Source organism: Anopheles merus, unplaced genomic scaffold (genome assembly GCF_017562075.2).
Source record: "Anopheles merus strain MAF unplaced genomic scaffold, AmerM5.1 LNR4000037, whole genome shotgun sequence".
In the NCBI taxonomy this organism is placed as follows: Eukaryota; Metazoa; Arthropoda; class Insecta; order Diptera; family Culicidae; genus Anopheles; species Anopheles merus.
In genome coordinates, this window is record NW_024427617.1 from 64,230 (window position 1) to 91,645 (window position 27,416).

The 27,416-nt window shown below is 41.1% G+C and overlaps 1 protein-coding gene, 1 long non-coding RNA gene and 1 pseudogene across 2 annotated transcripts; 1 reads left to right on the top strand and 2 right to left on the bottom strand.

Annotated features, from left to right (window-relative positions):
• Positions 1-3,252: 3,252 nt before the first annotated feature.
• LOC121601198 lies at positions 3,253-4,739 on the bottom strand. Its single transcript, XR_006006027.1, has 2 exons — positions 4,285-4,739; positions 3,253-4,226 (listed from the first exon to the last, which is right to left on the bottom strand). It is a non-coding gene; the product is annotated as an uncharacterized LOC121601198 (long non-coding RNA).
• On the top strand, positions 4,150-26,848 carry LOC121601193 (annotated as a pseudogene).
• On the bottom strand, positions 11,086-17,164 carry LOC121601194. The gene is made up of 4 exons (XM_041929998.1): positions 16,883-17,164; positions 12,172-12,497; positions 11,978-12,110; positions 11,086-11,849 (listed from the first exon to the last, which is right to left on the bottom strand). Coding segments are annotated over exons 1-4 (648 nt in total). The 5' UTR covers positions 16,884-17,164; the 3' UTR covers positions 11,086-11,661.
• Positions 26,849-27,416: the final 568 nt, after the last annotated feature.

Sequence of the window (27,416 nt, forward strand, 5' to 3'; positions counted from 1 at the left end):
CTAAACTTAAAAAATAAGCTTTTGCTTTATAAACAAATCCTACGACCTATATTATTATATGCATACCCAGTTTGGGAAAAAAGTGCCTCTACGCACTTAAAGAAAATCCAAGTGTTCCAAAACAAATTTCTTAAACGAATCCTTAATTTACCACTTTGGCATAGTACTAGTGACATGCATCAAAGAACAAATATGATAAAAATATTACAATATGCTGATCTACTATTAGAAAAGTATAAAACAAATTGTACGTCCAGCCCGTGGCGATTTGTAAATAGGTTATATTAAAGTAAATAGACTAGATTATAAATTTATGTAATAGAAAGATTAGTGTAGGTAAGGTTGAGACTAGATTCTCTTTCGTTATCATTTTTTCTTAGACTATAAGTGCTCAATGTGACCAGGGTTTTTTCAAAAAAAACGTTTCCCTGCAGAAGAACTCCACTCTAACGCGATGGCTGAAACATGATCTATATCATGACGTGTAAACTGTTAAATTTATCCAGTATATTGTGTAAAAGGCACAAAAGGTCTAATATCAATCAAAGCTCCACTATATTGTAATTAAAAATAGTAAACAATGAAAAAATAAATAATAATAATAAATAATAATAATCACTCATATTTGTTGTCCATGGCATTTATTCTCTTCTACTTCATTAGAAATGGAATGTTGTAGCTGATTCAAACCGATCAATCGTTGAACGCAATGAACCAACCGACAAGTGAATCGCCTTGTTCATCCGGCTAAAGGTCGAAAACGAAAATGTGAATGAATTTCGAACATTAAGCTGCCAGTACACGACCACCATGTTTGTTTGAAAGCGTATCAATAATCATTAAATCTATCAAAAATATAATTTTTAACACTTTTAAAGAAAATCTTTTAAATTACATAACATTTAAAAAGAGCTGCGGAAGTATCTTTCAATTCATAATTAGAATTTTGATTATGTTATTAGCTATAACATTTCAACAATTTAAGTTGTTTTTATTGCTTACATTTAGTTTGAAATATTCTAGTCTGTTAACTTAAAGATGTTTATTTAAAAAAATAAGGAGAATAGTCCTATGGCTGGAATTAGACGAACTGAGATCCCAGGTCTGGTGACGATTGAATGTGCCAAGATAAGATATGTTTTATCAATTGGCAAATCAAATTATTTATTTCACATAGTTCATGCAAAATAAAATACAAAACTTGTCTCTCGACACAACAAGTGTACTCACTCTAACAAGTGTACTAGAAAAAGTAAAATTATCGGTTCGCGCTACCTCGAAAATCTCAGGAATACCGAAGTTGGGTATCTCTGTGAAATAGCGGGCGCGATTGGAGGCGCGGAAGATTTGACCAACTGTTCTACAACTGTTATAAACTGTCTTCAACTCAGTAAATACATTGAAAGATGAATTCAAACTTACTTGAGCAACTGTTAAAAGGTTAAAAGGTTATTTGTATGGTACCATTGTACCAACCGTTGTAGGTCAAGACCTCCATGTATCCATAGTAGGCTTGGCTTTCAATGGCTTATTGATTACCATAGCAGGATAGTTGGGACCCCATACGTCCCCATACTCGGTACATTCGGAGCTTAAACTTATCCTAGAATTTGAAATGAACGGTATCTTGGGGGTTACACCAAGATTACTTTTATAGATGAACGATCGCTGAATCGATGAATTTGGTAGGATTTCAACAGTTTTTACACGTATTATTTTATGTGATTTCACACTTTCAAAAATATTAAATAAAGTTTAAAAAAACACACACACAATATTAAATCGAAATTTGATGGAAACGAAAATATTAAACATAGCATTTCTGTAACAAACATTCAGTTTTCATTTGTGTTGGCAATAAAAAAATATCTCTAGCCACAGCAAGAGGGGCATCGGGCTGTGTAAATAAATTCTTCGACGCGTGTTCCTGTTGTGCATGTTTGAGCTGTAGATCGTTTCAATTTGCGAACTTTCTTACCCCTGCTCAAGTGTAAAGTTTCGAAACGGGGATCTTTTGCATGAGAATGGCAGACGTAAGCGAAAGTAGCATTCGTGGTATTCTATTTCGCTGTTCCTTACTGATTTAACTCGTCTATGACAAATGATGATGAGTTGTGAATTAACTAGAGAAAATACCTCACTATAGAGATCCTCTTCTTTGTAGGCGATCAAAACATTGAAACAGAAAAAATATTTTTCTTTCAAAACTATTACTAGTAAAAAGATATATCTCCGACCCAATTTTGTTGTTTCCTAAATTAATAGGAAACAAACTTATGAATAACACATATTTTTCTAATATGATATCCAATGTTTATTACAGTCTTAGTTTATCGATTATTTTACTTGCTTGCGAATGTGTACCCCGATACATCAGTATGATGTCATTGTAATCAGATGCGTCACACAGTTCAATTCTCCAACAACCGTTGAAATTCAAATGAAAGTCCCTTGAGGTTCGTTTAGCGGATTCTTCTTTTTTAAGCAACAGTATTACTTCTGCGTCGAAGTCGTCTCTCTTCGATTCCATACCAAAGTAGGAAACCATGTAGAAAAAACCAGCATGTAGACGTGGGACAAAATGTCTTCTCGCTTGCTCGGTGTGTACTGCAGATGAACCAAACACGGGCGCAAATTGGATTGTTTCCGCGAATGGGAGGACCAAATTTTCCTCGATGTGCTTTCCTCTCCGGAGAAGCCGATATGATTTTGCAAGACCGAAGTATATTAGATGTGCTGTTTTGCAGGCCTTATCACGACCTATGAGACCATTGTTTGGCTGTTGGCTGCAGTGCACGAAGTCTAGCTCGTGAAAAGCCTTCAGCTTGTCGAGCAACTGCAACACATGTAGCACATCAATGTGCCAGAACCATTCACAAGCTTTCGTCAGTTGCCCATGGATTTTGCACTCTACTTTTAAGACTTTTTGCGTCTTATCATTCGATATTTGAATGGCCATGTTTTCGTTTTTTCCCGGCGTTGATCCTTTTCGCCCAGAATCTGATAATTACTTAACTGAGTGCTAAGTTTTACCACCATCGACTTGTTGATTGCGTTGTTTTGTTGTGGTGAGGTTCAACTGAAACAGCGATTACAATTAAAGAAAATTAATACAATAATTAGCGTATAAAAGCAGTGAAAAGAGACACATGTATCATCAAGCAACAGTATGAAAATTTTAAGCATTCTGACTGAAAAATAAAACTTTTTTCTTTCCGAGAACACATTGTTGATACACAACTATTGGTATGATTAATTATATAACTTTTAGTAATTTTATTACATAACACAATATATTATAATTTATTTTTCTTAATTTTATAGTGTTCACTTTGTGAAAGGGGTTTCTCCTAAAACTGGCTCACTAAACTGTTCCATTATAATGGTAACCGACATTCAACAATCGTTTACGAGCATTATTTGTAGTTTAACGATCACAAACAGATTTTCGCAGCTCTCTCTTTTAATTCCCTTCCGCTCAACTTATCCAACCAATATAGCAGGCGGAGCGAAGAATGGTCGTCTTCGTCGGTAGTATCCATAACCATGCCCGTAGCCACCGTAGCCACCGTATCCACCATATCCACCATATCCACCGTAGTGGGCATGGCTATCCTCCGCCGTAACCACCGTATCCTCCGTATCCTAATCCACCGTATCCGCTGTACGGACCTATTAAGCCAACTTCAAATCCAATCTGTGGCACAGGATTTGACTGTGTCGGTACAACATTAAGGCTCAGGATTACAGTAAGAATCCCCAACAACACGACGCACTTCATTTTGTGTTTTAGGAAAAAGTTCACTCCAGACAATTGCTTTCCGAACTCTTCAATAATCCGGTTGTAAGCCGAATGAAATCGGCGAAAACACCGGAACAGGATTTAAATAGCCAAGCCGAGATGAGAGAAGCGTTAATTTTCACTCAAGCAAATCGTCGTAACAGGCTTTACAAACACGCTTCCGAAAACATACACGACAGAGACGATGAGATGGCTTGCCACGAGGCATGTTGGTGCTAATAACGATTTATCTGGATGATGAGAATGTCGAGGAAGGGAAGCTTGCTGGGAAGCGTGAAACGACAAAGTTCCGAGATGAAGAGCGTAATGCGCCATTTGTTTATCGAAACTCATCATTCTGTGCAGTGATGTTAGTCGGAGATGTTGACAAACGCATCGGGAATTCGGCTTCCGTAGTATCCTTCATATCGTTGAAAGATAAACCCTGTAAGTAAAACTCAATTGAATTACAATAAACAAAATTCCTGCGCTGGATTGCATACCTGGTATACTACGGTAACGAGTATCATCGTATCGAACTCCAACACCGAATCCGCCCCCGGGAAATGACAAGAACGGTGATCTACGTTCTCGTACAACGTTCCCTCTCTCGTGTGCGATCGCGGCAAGTTGATCCTCTCCAATCACTACATCAAACACTAGAACCACAAGCAAACAGTGTACAGCGGGTTTCATCCTGCGTGTTAAGCTTTTAATCGTTTCGCAGCTCGCAAAGTACTGTAGGTTGCTACTGTCAGCAGCTTCCCTAGAACCTCTCTGGTCAAAGGAATCAGTGTGCAAACAACGGCGAAAATCAAACACATTTGTGTCGTCTAGCATCACAGCTCGTGTAGATTTTCAAAATGCAAAAAGTAAATATGCACACAAGTGAAGCGCGGTAGAACTATTGAAAGCTGCTGAACAGGTTTCGCGCCAAAAGATTTGTGGCAAGATGAGAACGAGGGTTATGTTCGGAAGTAAGCGTTTTGCAGTGAAGAAATGATAAAAAGAAACCGTTTCCTGCTGCAGTATTACTATTTTTTTATCACTATTGATATGCAGCTTAAAAACCAGTTCAAGCCGAGAATGTTTCATCAGTGCTTTTTTTATTCTCATATTATTTATTATTTTAAATGTGCAAGGTGAAAAATTTGTGTTATGTTTGAAAAGCCTTTTGAGTGCTACAGTGATATTAACTTTGAAGCTTATAGGATTTAAGAACATTTGTTAAGTAGGACCATCACAATTTATGTGTCCCAAACTAATGAATCTAAATTGTGACTTTTTTGAAATTGTCTTAACAATTATCTATTATCTAACACAGAGGAGTCCTACCTATTGTAAAGATCAAACCTTATTTATACTTTATACTACTTTTAAAGGTCCTAAAAAGTCGTCAAACTTGCACGACTTCACAACATGCCCGTCGTGAGTTCAAGTCTAGAATGGACCTACCCCCTGTAGCTGCTGCGTGCTACTAAAAAAGGCTCAAAATCCTGTGTATACCGGGCAGGTGCACGTAGAACGTTACTCCAAGTAGTTGCAGTAGGTAGCAAATGATAAGGATAGTAAAATGGAATTAAATTCAAATCATAACGATATAAATCAATCGAAATATTCTCGTTCTACATTAGACTTTGACATAGCACGATTATGAATTATTATAAAATGCAAGATAAATATGCAGGCAGTTTATGCCTGTATGCGTTAACGACGAATCAGCTGGCCTCTAAATAATTTGGCCTTGACAATTAAGAAGCACGGTTATATTTATGTATCAAGCATACGCAAAAAAAGCGTACCGCTGTACAAAATCAAATCAAAAGCATTTAACGCGTATGACCACTGAACGTCCCTCAGTGCCACGCGCACACTGGTATTTGAGAACGGACATAATTTTTATTCGGTTATTTGTTATGTTCAGCACGAAGTGGATTAAAATTTGTGATATTTACATCGAAAAAGAATTTAAATTTATTGATAATTTCTAAAATTGTAGTCATTAAAACAATACCATGCTAATGATGTAAAGTAGCTTTTCATGATTGTCATTGCTTTAAAATTGTGCAGTATCACTTAAACGAATTTTCAATTTTCATAATCACAAAATATACAACAACATATAACAAATCTATCTTATCCCAGAATTGAATTATTTCAAAATGACTTATAAAAAGAGAGAGAGAGAGAGCGGGAATTTACAATATCAAGTAAAGTTTTGAAACATTGTACAACGATAAATGATTATGAGTTGAAACTAACAGAAAGTGGATTCATACATAATCTTGCAAAGACAAACTAAAATGCTATTTAAATCTCTCAATTAACTGTTAAATGCGCAATCATACCGGTTTAAGTACATTCAAAGAATCATGTTCAGCCTGAAATTTGGTTAAGCCATTTGTTTCTTGAATTTGTTTTCAGTATAAAAACGCCAACTGCATGATGAATTGACTGTCGTTATTATTAGCATTTATTGTACATTCTTCAACCTCATTCATTTATCATTTTGAATCTTCAACTTTTGCTTGTATTGGATCAGAGAATCACAATATGGTAATGATGCATAGATATGCATAGACACAAACCGTCGCATTATCCCCGAAATATTTTAATGCTTTCGTAGTTATGGAGCTTTTGATTTTATTCCAAAAATCGAAAGCACTGGTCCAACAACAAGGCATATACGAATACGTCGACGCAAGATCTTGCGATCTTATGTAACTGCACATAAAAAAAAGACAAACCGTAATAATTATTATCAAAATCATATATTTATTGTATCAGTTCGTTGTTTCCCAAATTCAGGTCAAATTTGTTTTCCATTTTCCGCCGCCTGCACACTATCTGTTGTGCTCTGACCTTCTCAACAGCAGCAATCATCATCAGCTGTTGCTTCATCCTGCACTGTTGTGTAAACATAACGGTCCACTATTTCGTTCGCCGTTCATCGTTTAATTAGCGTCCGAATCCGAATTGCTTGACCTTGGTCACCTCGCGGTAGTGTCCACCGAGCAGCCCATGGTGTCCGTGCTTGATGTGGACCTTCCTCTCGACCGTATGCTTGAACGGCAGCAATCCTCCTCCGAAGCTCTTTTCCTTGTAGTGATACTGATATTTCAGTCCTCGCTTTTCCCGCATAGTCTCGTCGTTGCCTTCCGCCACGGTTTGATCGTTGTGAAGCTGACTCTCTTCCGCCAGCATATCGACCGGCGAATCGATCGGTGTTAGCGTGTGGCCAACATGAAGCACCGCCACAATCAACACTAGCCCGGCACAAAGGAGCTTCATTTTTCCTTCACTGAAGTCACTTCACTTTGTTTCTGAAGCTTGCGAGACAAAAAGCGAGCGGCGTTGGCTCTGTTTTTCCGCGATTCACGAAAATGCTGCCCCGAAATGATCCGGCTGATGGAACTGTCTGCAATTGACTGGCCAAAGATGATCGCCTTTGTTTTCGGCGGGTCCAAATCTCACACCCGCACGCCGATGGGCTTGGTTTGAGCTTCTTTTTTTGTTCAAATCAATTTACATAACTGGTCTGTGACGAGTGGGGAAAGTGATGCCCTCTTCTGCACGGTGGGGGGTGAACTTGAACCGACCAACACTGCCTGCCGAAAGATTTGCTCGCAACGTGCAGATGGAAGCGTATCCGATTTTTGAGTCAGCGTAAAAAACAAACACCTGAACTCTAATGCTACGTGCTTGGAATATCAGTGGAGCGGATTTTGCGGATGTTTCTGACATAAATATGACTTTTCCAAACGGGTTCTAGCTTGGATTTAAACAGATTTAGAAAATGCGAGTAAAAGGGGCAATCCTAAAAATACTTTTTTCCCTATCTTATTGAAATATGGTATAGTGATAAATCAATAATTGACAATTTCCACCAGACATACCAAACCCAATACAATCGAATTATTATCACAATCAGCAATCAGTTGCCAGGAACATTTAATCCGGCATGTTGTATGAAGAATGATAGTGGGGACAACAATTTTGACCAATAAAATTCCCAATGGTTTATTTGTTACTTCACGAGCGGGTTAACTGCTCTTTTAGAATATCATTTTTAACACAATTTGAACCAAATCAAGGAAGTTGAAACAATTTGTTATTTGAACTTTGTGGTTTGTGTTTTGAACCATGCTGGCTAAATAGACTGCAGGTGTGTTTTTTACTCTAATTTTGGTCGCCATCATGAATAAGTAGTAGATCGGTAAGAAAGAAGAAATCGTTGCTGAGGACTTTGTATGAAACCCCTGTGCAATGTGCACTGTATAAACGAACCTATAGTAATTTATAGGACCTTGCTTTGAACGAAATGAAACCCAAGTTTGGTGGAAAAATTCATTCCTGGATCTCAAAATTTGACACTCGAATCAGGATTTTTAATTCCCGGTTTTTTTCCCGGTTTTCCAGGATTTTTTTGGGTTTTCCCGGTTCACTATGCTTCGTGTGCCGTGGTTTATCGATACATCAATTCCAAATTATTATACCATACAGCGTTTTCAAAAATCGTTATCTAGAGGATGGTAAGTAAAGACGGGCATTACGGGAAAGCTGGATACTTGTCATTAAAACTGGATAAAAGTTATTAGTGAATAATTGAACAATATAATATCCAATCTGGAGGTGTGACAACGCATTTGAGAACCATTTTTTGGCATGATATCTATCAAATTTGTACAAACAAATTTTCAATCGTGCGCTCGTGTGTGGATCTAACTTGGCTACTATAGATCTTAAGCGATATAAATATGCATTCTTTATATTTTTGGAAGTTTTGTATGAGCAAACAACTGATGAAAAAACGACAAAAAAGGCTTTACGAATATTGCTTTGTACCATCATGACACTAAAATGTAAAGACTTTACCACGTGGCAAAGATATTTTCATCTGCTATCAATGATTGATTAACAGATGTCATCACACAACCTTAAAAAAGGGTAAACAGAAGTCATGGACCAACCAGCCACTGAAGAAAACATAAAAATCTGCGAAGAACGGATTTCCTATAAAACAGCAGCCATACATTATGCTGTTACTCGCAAGACGCTGATGATGCACCTCACGAATAGATGCAGGAGATTTCAGGGGGTTTCTTAATTTTGAGTCAAATAAAGCCGCCTAAGTCGAATTTCACGTTTTTTGACTAAAATACTATTTATTACACGCAGTTTCTGATTTATATTAATACTTGTATACACTTTATCGTTTATTTGATATGATTCGTGCAGAAAATTCTAATATTTCTGGCTTTTAGCGGTTTCAATTTGTTAGCAAAAATGCAATATATACCGAACTGGCAGCAAATTGTACTGATTTGACATTTAATCTGTCAAAGGGGTCCTTTCCGTTTTAAGTTCGTTGGCTAAAAATTCAACCTGTCAGCTGTTTGCATTGTATCGCAGTTTTCGAGCAGCTATCTAAGTGGGTATAATATACAGGTGGGATTATCCCAAGGTGTATGAATTTAGAAGGCTGATTTTTATCGCTTCTGTTTCTGAATGGAGATTTTAAGAGTGTTTTGTGTATTCGTCTAGCCTCCAGAAAGCTTTTTTGTGCAAAAGTCTTCACCTATCCTGTCTGTTGACACGATATCATCCTCGTGCATATTAGATGCACCAAACAATATCAAAACAACGAGCTGTCAGCGGACAGCTCGAATAGCTATAGCAAATAACACCAGATGGCGCTAGGAAAGGAGAAAAGGATGAAAAGATAACCCTTAAGGCGAGACAACAAACTGATCCAAAAATAGGGCCAATTAGAAACAAGTTCGGCAGCGGTCACAAAACAGGGTCAAGCGGGGTCAAGACGGATCAGCTGACGAAGAATAGCCGCCATCGAGGAAGTTAGTAGCAAAAGTCAAGCGAGAGAAAACAGACCAATTTTTAAACTGTGCGGCGAAAATTTATAATACGCGAGCGCCAGTTCTAAGAAGGTCTAAAACACTACTCAAATAAATAGATTGCTACAACCGTGGCAACACTGTCAAAAAGTGATATTCAAATTTGTTTATAAAAAACATGCTATGAGAACACCTGGACTGCATATACTTCTATTCTGGATTCCATCACCGGATCTCTTGAATGCACCTTGGGATAAATATAAACACCACCAAATTTTAATATCACTTTTTGACAGGATGGGTGAAAACTTTTGTTCAAACAAGCTTTCTGGAGACTTGACGAATACTCAAAACACTCTTAAAATCTTCATTCAGAAACAGAAGCGATAAAAATCTGTCTTCTAAATTCATACACCTTGGGATAAGCCCACCTGTACATTATACGCACTTAGATAGCTGCTCGAAAACTGCTATACAATGCAAACAGCTGACAGGCTGAAATTTCAACCTACCATTTTAAAACGGAAAGGACCCCAATAATAGGTTTAGAGTAGTTGTGATATGTTTGAAGCAGTATTAACGCTGTTTGATATTGGCATTGGTTTGTTCACGATCAAGATTTATTTGTACGATAACTTATTATTATTATTATTATTATTTATTAATCTTCAACGGGCCGTATGGCCTAATTAAGATGTAACAGTTCAATAAAAAAAATACATAGCAAAAACAAGATTTGCATCGCAATTCACTGCGGCCCCGGCAAAAGCCGGAGACGTTCCTTGAGGCACTGAGTTGAGATGTCGAAGTCGAAGCAATCCGAGACAGTGTTGAAGACAGCCGACATGCGGAACATAGGGTCTGACCGACCAGCACTGGAACGGGGTTGAGCGAGCCGTAGAGTTTCTCTAGACCTAAGTGTTCGGGATGGTGCATATATATCGACTCGATGCAACAAAGGCGATGAGTCGATAGAGCCATTTAGCAATCCAGCGATGAAAGAACACTGTGCATTGCGTCTTCTAACCGAAAGAGGTTCAAGGCCTAGAAGACGGCACCGCGCAGCATACGGAGGAAGATTATTGCGATCCTGCCAGGGAAGTAGGCGTAGGGCATATCTCGTGAGCTTACGTTGAATCGCCTCAAGTCGAGCAATTGAAGAAGCGGTAGTTGGGCTCCAGACTACGCACGAATATTCCAGAACCGAACGAACGATACAGTTGTACACAGCTTTGATGCACATGGGGTTGCGGAATAGAATGCGTTCAGCTGATGAGGCTTTGGTATAGCACTGCGCTCTTTCTCTATCCCCCCACCCCTCTCTCTCTCTCTCTCTCTCTCTCTCTCTCTCTCTCTCTCTCTATCTCTCTATCTCTCTCTCTATCTTTCTCTCTCTCTATCTCTTTCTCTTCCGTAAATAACTTGTAAGTTAATCAAAAAATACTCAAGCAATCGCTAGAAAGGAACCGCGTTACCCCTAGATCATATTTTATTTTACAAATTTTATCATCTTCTTTGCTTCTTGATCATCTTGTCTGAACAGCCCCGGAACCCTGAAATCGCCTAGTTAGTTAGGCTATCGCTGATTGAAGCTGAGGGGTCGAGGGTTCGGTCACGCTCACCATACCGCGTGCTAAGTGTGTACCGAGGTGCAAGGTTGCAATAGGGCTATCGGGCGAGCAGATTGTCTCACCCGCGGCTATCCAGAATGGAGCAAAAATAGGACGAGCAGACACGGCTATTGTCGATGTTAATCGAACAAACAGTAGCTGCTCGACAACCCGATGCGGAACGGCATTCGGCGAATGAAGATGAGGTTCAGGAGCATGTGCCGCAGCTGAGCAGCGAAGAGCACAACGCGATAGAGGAAACAGATGAGGATCAGGAAGACGAGCAGGAACATCATGAGCATGAGGCAGCGCCAAGAATTACAACAGGAGGTGGTCGCATCGCAAACGAGAGCCCGGAACGTGAGCCGAGTGATGGAGACGCTCGTCACGTACGACGTCCACCCCCCTACAGGAGCTTTCATTCATTTCGTGTCTGGCAGAATCGCTTCTTGTTTTGCGATGATTTGTTCACGGCATTGCGAACACTGTTGGTAATGGATGATCGCTCCTGCTCCGTCTGCTCTGCATTAAGCCCAAAACTGAGGGCTTTGACTAGCAGAGCGATAATGCCATGCAGGTTTGCAAACCTGTTCTTGGTTGTGGCTACTGAAGAGAAAAGAGAGCGAAAAGAAAGAATATTTAGATTAGATTTGGATTTTGCGAGCGAAAGAAAGAGAGAGAGAGAGAGAGAGAGAGAGAGAGAGAGAGAGACGACAATGTGCTTAAATACGTACGGTAATTTTTGGCATTTCTTCCAGTCCAATTAAATTGGCATAGAACGTCGTACGTGACGAGCGTCTCCATCACTCGTCTGGCGTTCCGGTTTCTCTTTTCCGATGCGAACACAATCTGTTGTAATTTTTCCGCCTGAAAGATACAAATCGGTTAACTCCTCCGGTTAATGGTCATTACCCACGTTTACTCTTACCATTTGCTGTAAAAACGCTTCATTTATGGCACATCTACGGTTCAATATATAAAGGTCTGTTACGGTTCTTACTGGCAGAACCGGGATTTGCTCGTCATCCTTATCCTTTTCTGTTTCCTCTATCGGCTGCGGCACCTGCTCCTGTTTTTGTGGCTCGTTCAACACTTTTTGGTCGATCAACATCGACAATTGCCGTGTCTGCTCTTTCAACTTTTCTTCTATTCGGGATAGCTTTAGGTTACTTAATTTCACCTCCCGCTCCAATGACCCAATCCGCTCCTCCATGATTTCCAACCGGGCAGCCAGACAAACGATCGAAGAGGACACTGGAAAAAATAAACGCATAAACGTTCCTCATCGATTAGTAAGATTAGTACGATGGTAAACAGTGATGACAAAAGTTTGTGATAATTTCCCGGTTTTCCCGGTTTTTTCCCCGGAAAAATAAAACTCCCGGCTAATTCCCGGTTTTCCCGGTTTTCCCGGTTGAGTGGCCACCCTGGAGATCAAAGTAGGCACCAATTACAAGTGCCAATACTCCATATTTTTTACATAAATCAAAACGAGAAGACATTTTTAACGACGTAATAGCTAAATGCACAGTTTATGGATTTTGTTTGATATTTGTTACAGAATATCAGAATCCACCAAAGAGTAATATTTCACATCGAAATCGCTATCATCGTATCATATCGAATCACCATCCACTTTCCACTAGGGCAGCGGTTTTCAACCGGTTTAAAACCACTGCACTAGGGGTTTGATGTCGGGAACGAACATGTTGACTCTTTTTTTTTATTCAAGAAGGTAAAGTATACATACGGTCAGTCCAAAAAGTATTCGTCTAGCTGAATATTTTAAAGAAAAAGGCGAATTATGGCCGCAATGCGTATAGGGAGATAAAAGTAATGATGAGGTTTGATAAAGGGACCATCAATACACACGTTTTGCTAAAAAATAAGCATTTAAATAGTACTGTATCAACCAAAATACATAAAAAACTAAAAAAGTCGTTTGATGGGCGCGCAAAAAGTATTCGTCCATCTAGCTTTTTAATTATTTACGCTGGACAAACACTACGTAGACGTGAATTAAATGTATTATTATCAATCTACTGATGACTTCCTTCTAAATTAATACATTTCTGTTGTTTCAATTGCACTTCAAGCGGTCAGAGAGGCACTAAAGGCGGGGAAGTTAAATGATTGAAGCATGAAGGCGCAAATCGTATCTTTAACTTATGCATAACCTATCCTACCCATTTTTGAAGGTTACAAAATGTGTGGGAGGCCTCGTTCCTTTATTTGATCAGAGTTTGGCCATTTTTCTGACACTAATTGTGTGACAAACTGCCATGTTAGTAGCCATCCTTGACGGTTAATCTAATGAAAGAATCGGTTTAATGTCCAAAAAATCAAATTTTACGAAAGAATCAGTGCATTTTGTGATGGCCAATAAGGTCAGGAGAATAGATGGGTCACGTTTGGTTGATGGGTCATGCTGCATTTCATCGTAGCTGGTCATGTAATAGCTTGAATGAGTGAGTTGTTTCAAACATGTTTTGTTTGAATAATATCATACACAGAAAGTGGCCAAATCTGTTAAGGTGCATCAAATAATTCAGGAATTTGTTTCAAATTAGGCTCTACTAACATATTAAAACATGTTTAAATCGAAAAGGTCATACGGCTGACGTCTACCATAGCGAAAACAGTCTACTAAGATGCAACATCAAAATCTCGTGTATCGGTAGCAACATGGAGTCATGATACTAGGGCTCAGTGAGGTAAGGTGAGCTAGAAAAATGATTCAAAATGATTGGAGACGAGATGGGGAAACATATTCATGCAGTTTTTAAGTACTTTGAGTCCCAGTTCTGAGAAATTTTACTTAAAATGTATCACATGTATTAAGAACAGTCGAGCTGGAAAACATACAGAGCATTGTCATTTGCTCGAAACGCCAAACCAGCTGAAAACAAACTGATGAAAATGATTTAATAGACTCTCAATGTGATGTCATTTGCCATTTTTTCAATGGAACTTGGCCACGTAGTCCGGAAATGCAATATTTGCACCAGAGAATAATTGGAACAAGTCTTGTAGGATGAGTGGATCAAAAATACGCCTTTTTAAAGGTTCAAATGAGTTCTTGCGTTGTGCAAGTAGTCACCAATAGTCATAAATGCAATAAGAAACAACATCAGGACATTTTTTGATTCCACAACCTTTGTTTTCTTACGCATATTACGCCAAAAGTCTGATGGATGAATACTTTTTGCGCGCCCATCAAACGACTTTTTTTTTAGTTTTTTATGTATTTTGGTTGATATAGTACTATTTAAATGCTTATTTTTTAGCAAAACGTGTGTATTGATGGTCCCTTTCTCAAACCCCATGATTACTTTTACCACCCCATGCCTATTGCGGCCATAATTCGCCTTTTTCTGCAAAATATTCAGCTAGACGAATACTTTTTGGACTGACTGTAGGTATAGGTAAACAGGGAATGTTGATTTTTGACAGATCAATGCTGTGGGCTCCTGCCGAAACATGAAACAATAACATACTTTTGATTTTGCTGAATAATCATTAAAAAGTTGACAAGAAGAACACTACAATGCGCATGTCGACACATAAAACCACATTTCTTGTATCAAATATCACCAATTTCACTATGCATAATCCAATGACTTGAGAGAAAAACAATAATTTGTGAGACAGTCGGAACCGTACTCTATAGCCGTCAGTCAGGCAGTCTCATTTCTCGAATTCCTACTTTGTTTGTAGCCTACATCAAAGTGACTGTAAAAATTGGCGGCAAAATGCCCAAAATGGGCAACATAAAATTAATAATTTAAGCAATTTTCAACACCAATCTTAGGAAAGTGAAAGTGTAAAACTGTTTTTAACATTTTTGTCTACCTATTGGCATTAATTAAAACGTTTTCTGACCCATATTCGCGTTGCCGAAAATAGGAGCACAGCCTGCCGAAAATAATAACAAAAACAGTGTTTGCATTTTCACGAATATCTCTAAAAAATACATTTAAATTGGAAAATAAAAAATAGCAGAACATAATACGATAGTTTATCGTTCCAAATAATGTCACTTTCATGAAAAATAATAAAAACTGTAAGTGTACGAGCTGCTGCTGAATTAACCTGCCCAATACTGGTACAGTTACCCTATGTGCTTTTTAGTTGGCAAGTTTTTTGCCAAAATGATTTTTTTTTCAACAGGCAATAGATAACTCTTCACGGAAAGATCGTTTAATGGCGAATCTTTCCCCTTCCACAGTCAAAAAAAGAAACGCGAATAGTTTTGCGTTTCCATGACACGATTCTGGTTAACACATCAACACATGTTTTTACAATACGAAAATCACTAAAAACTTTTAAAAGAATGTTCTCTCAAGTGCAGGCATCCAAAAAAAAGTTTAAATAACAAAATACACAGTTTTCTTTGCACCTATTAAAAGATTACAAGTAAAGATTCTTGCCATCGACAAAAATTGCATGAATAAGATTTGCCCAGCTCTGTTTGATTTTCCATTGCATGGGAAACGGTGATTTTAACAGGAGTTTGCAAGCAGAAATCGTTTCGTCGAAACGCGGCTAATAAGTTTTTTTTATGATTTTTTCAAATATCGGATTTTCTATACAAACGCATGCTTCTTTAATGAACTTTCAGCCAACTATACAGCGTTCAACTAAAAAGCGTTCACTATTGAATACTGTGTAGCAGATTTACTGCTAACAGTAGGTCACATCTAACTTAGCATTGTCAAAAGCCAGGTAAAAAGACGTTAACCACCAGAAGCGTAAGCGCATATCCAGCAGCCAGGAAAGAAACGTTAAACACCAGAAGCGTAAACGTTCTTGTGTTTTACCCCAGAACATAAATAAGGAAAACGTGCCACATATAAACAATAAAACTTCCGCAAAACCTAGGCATAAACAGGAAAACGTTTGCCGCATTCACAATGCACGGATAGTTGATAAAACACAGGCACGCTAGGTATAATTTAAGAAACCCGTGTAAAAAAACCAAACCCGGAAAACCAAATGAAAGCTCACATTTGACAAACATCTGGTTGCCAAATGTGTCACAAATTTCACACCATCTTTGTTATAAATAAAGCTTGAATTGATTAAAGCTTGACCTCAGCTGCCCTTGCTTTTGTTCTTTCTGTAAGTGTACTGTTTCCAAGGCAATTTTCAGAAATATTTTGTTTGGTGTTAGTCGAAAGCCAAATTTCAGTACAGGGAATTTTACCCATGGCAGGTTTGTCTCAGGAGCAATACCTACGATGATTTGAGTCCGCTAAGATAAACGCCTCTCTAAGCTGTAAGTCTTTAGGAGGTTAACCTTAGAGGCTTAGATTTCACTATATAAGCATAAAGATAATTTTAAAAGGCGGTTGATTTTACAATCGGTCCACAGTCTCTCTCAAATTACAACTCTAAATCGCCTTTCTTAACTAGATTAATTGCTCTTAAGTAAACGAATCCCGGAAACATTGTTCAGCTTTAGATCAAGACGCTTCGATTAAAATAATCGAATATGCTTGATAGTGCAAAGAAAATGACACAAATATGCTTTGCGAATCTTAGTACAATGCGTTCGAAAATCAGTGAAATCTTTGGTAAGATTTATAACTTTTCTAAGTATAAAACGGTAAAGGTAGACGCGAGGTAGTCCTACTTACTTGTGATTATGCTCAAACCGGCTTCCACAAGCTTCGATCACAGAAAATATGTGCCCTGTTCCTGTCAGGCTATCTTACAAAACAGTGTACAGTATTGTTCAAGTTTTAGGAAATTTTCATCACCGTCACACTACCAAAAACTCAACTGCTTTATTCGACAATCAGCTGAAGAATGAAGTGAATCGCTCTGTTGCATTAAAATCAATGTGAACTACGATGGAATTATGAAAAAAATATCGTCACCAGGAGCAAATCCACAAGTAGCCTGCTACGATTTGCTGTCATTGAAATGCGATTGACCATTATAATTTCACATTACAAAGAAAGATTTTACTTTTGCACAGAGTGAAAAGAGAAATGTACAAATGATTCAAAGAATTTCATTGGTAAGGTCATTGTTTCTCGAAATTTGTCCTAAAATATACGTGGCTCCGATAGTGTTGGGAACTAAAATCAAGGCGGATTAAATTTCTTGCCAAAAACGATTTATTGTACTATTACGCGCCAAAAAATTTGTCGGTTTTCCGCGGTTGGTTTAGAAAAGAGACTCGTTCCTGTTTTGCGGCCTTTTTAAACCCCTTTCTTCGGTTACGCTTCGTGTCTTGATCGTTTCACGCCTACGCTTGTTTTAAATGTCCCGTTTCTGACAGGTAGTTTGGTGCGAGGTTCCAACATTATCCCCCCAAGTGTACCACAGCTTATCTGATTTGCCTTTAATCACCTTGCGCCATTTTAGCTGTGGCTTCACTTCCTTGTGTGACCTGTCATAAAAACGCGTGCATTTGTTTACATTCTGTCTCCTTATTGCAAACTACCTCGTGGTATGCCGTGATCCCGTGCTGTTTTCCGAACAATTACTTCCCTGTGCCTAAATCATTGCGTAAGTTATTACAAGCCTGTAACTTGTGCACCGGACATATGTGCACACGATTGCCGAGACGGTGGATCGTTTTACGGCCCTTCCTAGCAGAGTGTTTGGCAGTTTCCTCGCAGTTGCTATGCGGTGGTCCCCCCAACGGATAGAAGCTACACTTATATACTGGTTTTCTAAATCGCTCCACGGCCGCCTCGTCTTGCGGTTTCTCGTGTATCACGGAAGGATCGGACCATTTTGTCACCGGATAGAACCGACGATCGGTCGAAGCATTGTTGCCCACTCTTCCGCCGCGTTCTTCAGCTAAGTGTACCTTTACCTTTCCGTCAGCTCGGTCGTCTACAACGGGATTAAAAACGTTATTTCTTTTTAGATATACATACCGCTGCGGCACCGCAGCCTTGCAAGGCGTTCCCGGGTCGACGGAAAGATCGATCTTCGGTCGAGTGCTTTGTCGCTCGGTGTCCCACTGTTGTCCAGCTTTCGGCGTGGTGGTCCGTTGCCTACTGCAGGAGGATGTCTTCATGGAGGTGGCATGTTGATCGTCTCCACCAACGCAAGGACCGTAAATGACCCAACCCAAGCTGGTGTTCCAAGCGACCGGTTCACCGTGTTTTCCCACAGTCTTCAACGGTTGTCCCAAATGGCAGTTATCTGCTCCGATGAGTATGCGAGGCATAGCCCGCGAATATGGCCTCACAGGTAGTCCCCTCAGGTGGGGGTACTTGGCGGCCAGTTGAACCACGTCGACTGACTGTGCTGGTAGCGCGAGTTGTTTCACGGTGTGCACGTGTGTCAATTCATCCGTCGGTGACTCGTCGTAGCCGCTCAGACATATTTGCAGCCTCTCCGAATCATCCTCTTCTCTGGTCACTCCTCCCGTCCATTTTAGACTCAGCGGATGAGGTGTGCCAGATAGACCAAGCTCGTCCCTCAGTCCTTCATCCATGAGTATCGATGTAGACCCATCATCAAGAAAGGCGTACGTATCTACACGTCCAGGTGGTCCATGAAGAGACACCGGCACGTATTTGAGGATCGCCCCATCATTTGTTCCTGCATGGGTTAGAACGTTAGCAAAAGACCCCGGGTTGTTACCTGTTGGCCCAGTCTGTTGATCCTGGTGGCGGCTGATACCGGATGATGTGTCCTCCGCGTGCAACAGCTCGTGATGTTGAACGCCGCATCCATCTACTCCACACGGTGGTGCACGGCATTTGCCAGCGTGGTAACCGAGGCATTTCCTGCACATCCTTCGCTCGTTCACAAATGCTCTCCTTGCAGCTACGGTAGTTCCCAGGAACTTCTCGCACTGTGACAGCGATCCGCAGCTCTCACCTGGCTGGCATCGACACAGGTATGTCGGTCTGTGGCGTCGGGTCACTAACGTTCATCTCTTGCAGGACTGTCACGTTGCAGTAGGCCGGATGTGCTCGCCCCGTGCCGTTCGATTCCATCTGGATTGGTCGAGAGGGCGGACTTCGACGATTCTGGAACGGTTGGGGTTGGAACTGCTGTCGTTTTGGGAGCGGGTCAGGATGTCGAGGTGCCGTATCGTGTCCCCCCAGGACGGGCGTCATATGAATGACACGGCACAAATCGCTCACCAGCTCACCAATCCACCGTCCAAACTCCATCAACGTTACCTCACGCATCCTTCTTGTGGTCCTCGCCCAATCGATACAGATGACTGGTGGCAGCTTCTTCACAAGTTCCTTCAACAACGTTACGTCGTACATATAGGCATGCAGCCCCGACGCCCTAACTGCTTCGAGCAAACGTTTCACAGCGAACCCAAACTCCACCAAGCTGGGCAAATCGTTCGTCTTGGGAGCAGCTATACACCTTATTTTCCGTATGACGGACTCAACAATCAAGTCGAGCCTTCCGTAGCGAGACTTGAGGGTCTCGATCGCTTCGTTCAACCCGTCCGGGAAGGATAAGAGGTGTCCAACCGCCTCCAACGCGGGCCCTTTTAACGCGTGTTGCAGCCTGATTACGTTCTCATCATCCGTATAGCCACAAGCAGCGGTAGTGCGTTCATACGCGGTGATAAAAACCGCCCAATCATCCACATTCCCAGAGAAGGGTGGCAAATCTCGAGGTACAGGTTGGCGTGCTGCTATCTGGCTCTGGCTTAAGAAAGTGCCGTGTATCTGTGGTCGTGTGTTGTGCAGTGTTGTGTGACCCAAGTGCTCCGTATTCCCAAAGTGCAATGAGTTTTCCGGGCGGTTCGCGTACGCTTGATGCGGAGTGTACCCGTACTGTGTCGCATTCGGTTGTGTCTCGTACAATGCAATGTCTCGCGGATGCGTCGCGTATCCTGCATGCTGCATGTGTGTCGCGTACCCTGCATCCTGTTGTGTTGCGTACATGCCGTGGCCATATTGCATCGTGCGGGGATTTAGTGTGCGTGTGATCCTCGCGTCAGGGTGTTGAACCACAGGATGTTGACCCCGCGAAGGGCCATCCTTGTCGTGAATGGGCTGGCGCATGGAACTCTCCATGTCGCGGACCCACTCTTGAAATTCTTTATCTTTTCGTCCCAGAGTGTTCGAGGGCTGCGCGATGGCTGTCTCGCCAGTTTGCGCTTCCGCGATATCGAGCTTTAGTAGTTCGCGTTCAAGCACAATACGCCGTCTATGCCGCTCATCACTTACCCATCGTGCACTTTCGGACGCTGATAGCGTCTCTTCCTCGTCGCGATCTGGATTTGCCGGACCGTTACCACTTGCCTCACCTGTCTTACTCGATGCTCATTGTTGAGGGGTCTCACTTCCTTCTTGAGGAACGCGCCTCCGGGCGTCATCTTCTGACGAGGTTGGCTGGTACTGCTGCAATTTTTCCGCCTTACTTGCTGCCCACTCGTACACATATTCCACGGTGGAACCTTCCGACGGGGAGAAAGTCTCGCGCAATGCTCCTGGGGTGGACGATGCTCCGCGGGGGCTAGTGTAAACGTTGACACGTTCTGTCCCTTGGACAGTCCCTGTGGTAGCCGGCTCTGCCCTTGGCATAACACGCGATTGCTGCTGCTCCATTGCACTTGCACTTTTCGGTCACAGGCACTTCGATACACACCGCGCGTGATTTATTTATTCCACTCGCGAAACTACACGACGAACGAGGAATGCCGTACACGAAATCGTTTGACGAATTTCCAAATCCAATTTATTTTGGATTTATCGAACCAAAATGTGTTTGGATTTATCGAACCAAATTTTTTGGAATGTTGGGAACTAAAACCAAGGCGGATTAAATTTCTTGCCAAAAATGATTTATTGTACTATTACACGCCAAAAAATTTGTCGGTTTTCCGCGGTTGGTTTAGAAAAGAGCCTCGTTCCTCTTTTGCGGCCTTTTTAAACCCCTTTCTTCGGTTACGCTTCGTGTCTTGATCGTTTCACGCCTACGCTTGTTTTAAATGTCCCGTTTATGACAGGTAGTTGGATACCTTTGGTGCGAGGTTCCAACAGATAGATTTGGCGTCATAGTAGACGCATCAGTAACAATGATGAATCATCATGACACAGTATCATGAAATGATCAATCAAGCCAGTTTGCGTCATCATTGTTGACATTGGACTATTTACCGCCCTTGACTGGTCACACCGCACCATACATAACTATCGCTCGACTCGACCACCACTCTCGCCCCTCTGTGTGTTGTGTTCATTATGCGGTAAACAAGGTGAAGATTTCGGAAAACCCTATTGCTTAGGACCTGCTAAACGAGCCCAACCGACCTCCGACGATAAACAAAGATCTTCGAACGGTTCACTGGGCCTGCGGCTCCGCGTTAAAAATCATTCATGTTATAATCACACCATCCATTCACTTGCAAGGCTCAACGAGAAGTGCCGGGTTTTATTTCTCATTTCTCTCCGTACAGTTACATGCTATAATATGCTATAATCTAGTCTAATCTAATCTAATCTATAATCTAATTTTAAATCTACAATAATGGATATAACAACTCTCCTCCCCTAAGGAAATTATAGATTTAGCCTTTGAGGCGCTTTCCTTACTCTTGTTGATCTACGTAAATATTCTGCGCTATCTGTTGGATTCTCGTTTAGGGGTGTGTCTCTTGTTCGTTGGTTCGTTGTGCTGATGTTTTGGGGTATATTGTTTTCTGTTATTGGAGGGTACATATCGAAAGGTATTCTTTGCTGTGAGTTAAGATTACTCTCCTCCCACTGCATTCCTGGTCCGGGGCTCAACTGATCTATATGTCGTTTCCATACCCTTCCGTCGTCTAATTGTACTTTGTAATGGAGTGTGCCTATTTTCTCTAATATTTTTCCAAACCTCCACTTCTCATTATTGGACATAAAATCACGGGCTGATACCCTATCACCCACATCAAATGATCTAACTGTTCTTTCTCTCTCTTTATCTGATGTATGTTGTTCGGATCCGGGAATCGTTAGGTCCAATTTTGATTTTAATTGCCTTCCAAAAACGGCCATAGCAGGGCTTTTCCCGGTACTGGGATGTGCCGTCCTACGATATGCCCATAAAATATTTTGTGAATGTAGGTGTACCTCGGGTCTAGAGCATGATAGCGCTTTCAACTTCTGTTTAAATGTTTGAACAAACCTCTCTGCCTGACCGTTTGTTGCCGGATGGTATGGAGCACCCATTCTGTGTAAAATTCCGTTTTTCTTTAGGAACGTTTGAAAACTTTCTGATGTAAATTGTGTACCTCTGTCTGACACTAGTATGGCTGGTAACCCAAATGTAGCAAAGAATTCTCTTAATTTTTCTATCGTGGTTTCTGTTGTCGTGTCTGATATTATTTTTACTTCCGGCCACTTTGTTCCTGCATCTATAATTATTAGGAAATTAAGTCCCAAAAATGGCCCTGCAAAGTCTATGTGTATGCGTTGAAACGGTTCCACTGGTTGTTCCCAGCTATATCCTTGCACCTTTTGTGGGTTTTTTTTCTAACTTTCGCACAGTGCATACAGTCACGCGCTGTTTCTTCTATGTCACGATCTATAGAGTCCCACCAACAGTATGTCCTAGCTAAGGATTTCATTCGTGAGATTCCGAAATGACCCATGTGTAGCTCCTTTAATATTTTAGCGTTGCGTTTTACGCAAAAGTATTGGGATGTAAACTCTAATTCCGCGCATTAAACAATCGTTTTGCAAGCTGAATTCGGTTTGATCTATTCCGAATCTAAATCGACCCTCTACTGTCCGGCCTGTCCTCAATGCCCTTACTAGTTCTTGCACTGTAGTGTCTTTCAATGTATATATTTCAACTTCTTTTGCCTGTACTGGTAGTGATTCAGTCTGATTGATTTGTAAGACATCGATCTCGTCTGCCTCGCATATGGGTTCGCCCTTTAACGGCAAGTGAGATATGCCATCCGCATTTCCGTGGTCTTTTGAGTTTCTATATCGGATTTCAAAGTTAAATGATTCTAAAAATACTGCGTAGTGTTGCATGCGCATAGCTGAGAGTGTCGGAAGCCCTTTTTGTGGGGACCAAATCTGTGTCAATGGCTTGTTATCTGTTACTAGTATGAATTTTCGACCGTATAGATATTTGAAAAACTTTTTTATGCCAAAAACTACGGCGTACGCTTCTATGTCGATCTGTGTATATCTTTGCTGAGTCTTTGTAAGGGTTTGCGACGCATATTGTATTGGTTTTTCGCTTCCATCTGCGTAAACGTGACTTAATACTGCCCCCACGCCGTAAGGCAATGCATCCGTGGCTAATATTAATGGTAATTTTGTATCGTAATGTGTAAGCGCTTGTTTCGATTGCATTTCTGCTTTCATCCATGCGAAAGCTTTCTCACAGTCTGGAGACCATTCAAAAGCAACCTCATCTTTAAGTAAATTGTTGATTGGGTACATGTGTGTGCTAAGGTTTTTCATGAATCTTCCATAATAATTTACCAAACCTAACAGTGCGCGTACTTGCTCTTTGTTTTCTGGTCTTGGCATATTTTCTATCGCATCTATTTTGCCTTGTAATTTATGGATTCCTTTCTTGTCTATCATGTAGCCGCAGTATTCAATCTTATCTTCTAAGAATTCGCATTTCTTTAAGTTTACTCGCATATTGTGATCATTAAACCGTTTTAGTACTTCTCGTAATCTTTGTAAATGTTCCGTATCATTAGGGGCTGTTATTTTAACGTCATCTAAGAATACTGTTACTCCTGGTATACCTTGTAGAATTGAAGTTATTTCTCTTTGAAATATGGCTGGGGCAGAGGCTACCCCATACATAAGCCTAGTGGGTTGATAAAGTCCCATGTGCGTATTCAGCGTTAGTAGGTGTTGATCTTTCTCCCTGATTTCCATTTGTAAGTATGCTTGGGCTAAATCGAGCTTTGAGGATTTTTTTCCTTCACTCATGTTTGCAAAAAGTTCATCGATGGTGGGCAGAGGGAAATCATCAATTAATAGCCCTTTGTTAATTGTTAGTTTATAATCTCCGCACAGTCTTACTTTGTTACCCGTTTTCCTAACTGGTACTATTGGGGTCGCCCATTCGCTTCTCTCTACCTTAACTAGTATGCCTTTATCCACCATGTTCTTTAATTCCTCTTCCACTGTATCTCGAATAGAAAATGGAAGAGGCCGCGCTTTAAGAAACGTTGGGTTTGACCCATTTTTCAAATGCAAAGATGCTTTGACACCTTCTATTTTTCCTATTGTGTCCAAAAATACTGCAGGAAATTCGTCTAATATTGCTTTTAAACCATTTTGGGTATTCGATGATTCAATAATTTTATCCACTGTGTACTGTTTACCATGCAAGATTTTATTCCAATCGTAATTTAAGGCTCTCATCCATTCGCGACCCAACAATGGTTGCCTATTGCCCCCAACTATGAACAATCGTAGTTTCTTTATTCCTTCTTTTGTCTTGATTTTCACTTCAGCCATTCCTGCGACAGAAATTTTCCCACCGCAATAACTTCTCAGTTCTACGTCCGTTTGTACGAGCTTGACATTTTAAAGATATTTCTCTTTGTCGTGTTCGTTAATTAGAGTAACTGGTGAACCACTGGCTACCTCGAACTTAATTGGTGATTTTCCAATTTGTACGTTCACAAAACTTTTTTTGCTATCTTTCACATTTTCTACTTGGAAAATATCTATTTTATGGATTTGATCCTCTTCTGTATCCTGACTGTCACTATCTTCGCATTGCTCCACGAGATTTGCTGTCCTACTCACTCGTTTCTTATTGTTCATCCCATGTGCTTTCCCCATTTTGAAACACACGCGTTGTAAATGACCGACCTTGTTACATAACGCACACACTTTCATTTTGTATTCGCATTTATTCGCTAAGTGCGATGAACTGCCGCATCGGAAACAATACCGCTTGCTTCTTGGCGCTGGATATCGATCCATAAAGTTTACTGACTGAGCCCGTTGGGCTAAAATTTCGACACCGTCGTTGACTGTTTCCATCGAGAATGCGACTTGCTTTGCTTTCTCGAACGTTAAGTCTTTTTCGCCTATTAACCTCGCGCGTATCATTTTGTCACGTAAACCGAACACAAACTGGTTCCGCAGCCCTTTCTGTAAATAATCACCAAACGCACAGTTTTTCGCTTCACGTTGTAACGCCGCCACGAACTCGGTGATGCTTTCTGCTTCCTTTTGTGTGCGTTGTCGGAACTTCCACAGCTCTACCATTTCCAATGGTTTGGGGTCGAAATGATCGTCTAACGCGCTGACGATCTGGTCGTACGTTTTCGCTTCCGGTTCGTCCGGCGAGAGTAAGTCACACAGCACGTTGTAAGTCTCACTGCCCATGTAATGCAGGAGCGTCTGCTGCATATCCGCTTGATCCACTTTAAACACTTTAGCAGCACCAACAAACCGCTTAACCCATCTTTGCCAAGTTGACTTCTCGTGCACAAACGGCTCGATATTAAATGTAGCCATTATCGATTCGTTTTTTAATGTATTGCCCGCCTCGTCGCCAACTGTTATAATCACACCATCCATTCACTTGCAAGGCTCAACGAGAAGTGCCGGGTTTTATTTCTCATTTCTCTCCGTACAGTTACATGCTATAATATGCTATAATCTAGTCTAATCTAATCTAATCTATAATCTAATTTTAAATCTACAATAATGGATATAACAATTCACAAAATTGCCCCACCTTCCACCGAAGGCAAACGACCGGATAGTGGATTCCGATTCCGAAGCGTGAACAGTGATTGGGAAACACGCAGATCAACGCGGAGTAAACAAATTATGAGGGAGAGCAAGCAAAAAAAGGAACAAAACCGAAAACGAAAACAAAAGCAACAAGTAGTTCAGTTTCCGCAGTTCATACGATTAAAAACAATAATAACAAGTTCGTCGTCTAATCGTAACGTACAGGCGGCCCAGGAAACGATCGCATCGCTCACGGCGGGCGACAATGCGGCCTACGAGATGGATGTCTCTTCCGGCGACAGTGTTGATGCCGTGCTGAATGAAGTGATTGGCCGGTACAAGCGACCACCGACGGTGGTCGTTAATTCGGCAGGTATTACCCGCGATAACTTCCTGCTGAAGATGCCCGAGTCCGACTTTGATGCGGTGATCAACGTGAACCTGAAGGGTACGTGGTTGGTGCTGCAACGTTTCGGCCGGGCCATGATCGAGCACGAGCTGGCCGGTTCGATGGTGAACGTGTCGTCGATCGTTGCCCGCACCGGCAACATCGGACAGTCGAACTATTCCCCGAGCAAGGCCGGGGTGGAAGCGATGACCTAGGTGGTGGCACGCGAGTTCGGCCGGTACAACATCCGGGTGAATGCGATCGTGCCCGGGTTCATCCACACGCCGATGACGGGGACGGTGCCGCAGAAGGTGAAAGATATGATCATCATGCAATGTGCGTTGCGTCGCTTCGGAAATCCGGAAGGTATGATAAGTGTTCTATGAGCAATTGGAATTAGATTGGACTAAATTTAAAATATTTGTTTGCAGAAATTGCGGAGGTAGCAGCCTTTCTGGCATCGGAAAAGAGCAGCTACGTAAACGGCACCTCGACCCAAGTGACATTTTCGAGCAGATTGTTAGCGTTTTTCGAGTTGCTGGAAGCTTAAAGAGCAGGCTTAAAATTGGCTTAAAGAGCAAGCGATATTGCAGAGTTTAAGCTTATTATAACAGTTGAAACGTCAGTGTGAAGCATTTTTTCTGGTGCCATTTTGAGAATTGTCATCACGTTGTGCACAAGCTACCGGCCCAAAACAAAACATGCGTACTTTTCAATCCATATTAAACAACAAGTTTATTATAAAACACTCTTTCACGTTGTTTTGTTATTTTCCCAGCGTTTCTCCGCTATTCTGATGCTCCTGGATAGATCGTTTATTTCTTTTTACTCAGTGTTTTGGCTGTTGAACACCAAGGACGAAACTGCAAGCTTCTTGTTTGTCCGGCTTCTACCGAAGTTCTGACATAAACTTCAACGCTTCAACACATCGTTGTTCACTCACACACCCATGTTTTCAAGAGTTCATATGAGGCAATGGGTTAAATCGAGCTGTTCACGAGGAGTTTAAGCTAAAAATGTAGAACAGTTGTCACCTGGGGATCGAAGTCACTGGCGGATAAACGAACAGAAACGATCCATCTTCCGCCCAATAGGACGGCTCAAAAGGATGATACAGGT

Bases quoted from the DNA above. Each gene is read 5' to 3' on its own strand.
- LOC121601194 (XM_041929998.1), bottom strand. The intron at 12,111-12,171 runs GTAAGAGTAAAC...TGTATCTTTCAG, and splicing joins AAGCGTTTTTACAGCAAATG to GCGGAAAAATTACAACAGAT. The intron at 11,850-11,977 runs GTACGTATTTAA...TTTTCTCTTCAG, and splicing joins AAGAAATGCCAAAAATTACC to TAGCCACAACCAAGAACAGG.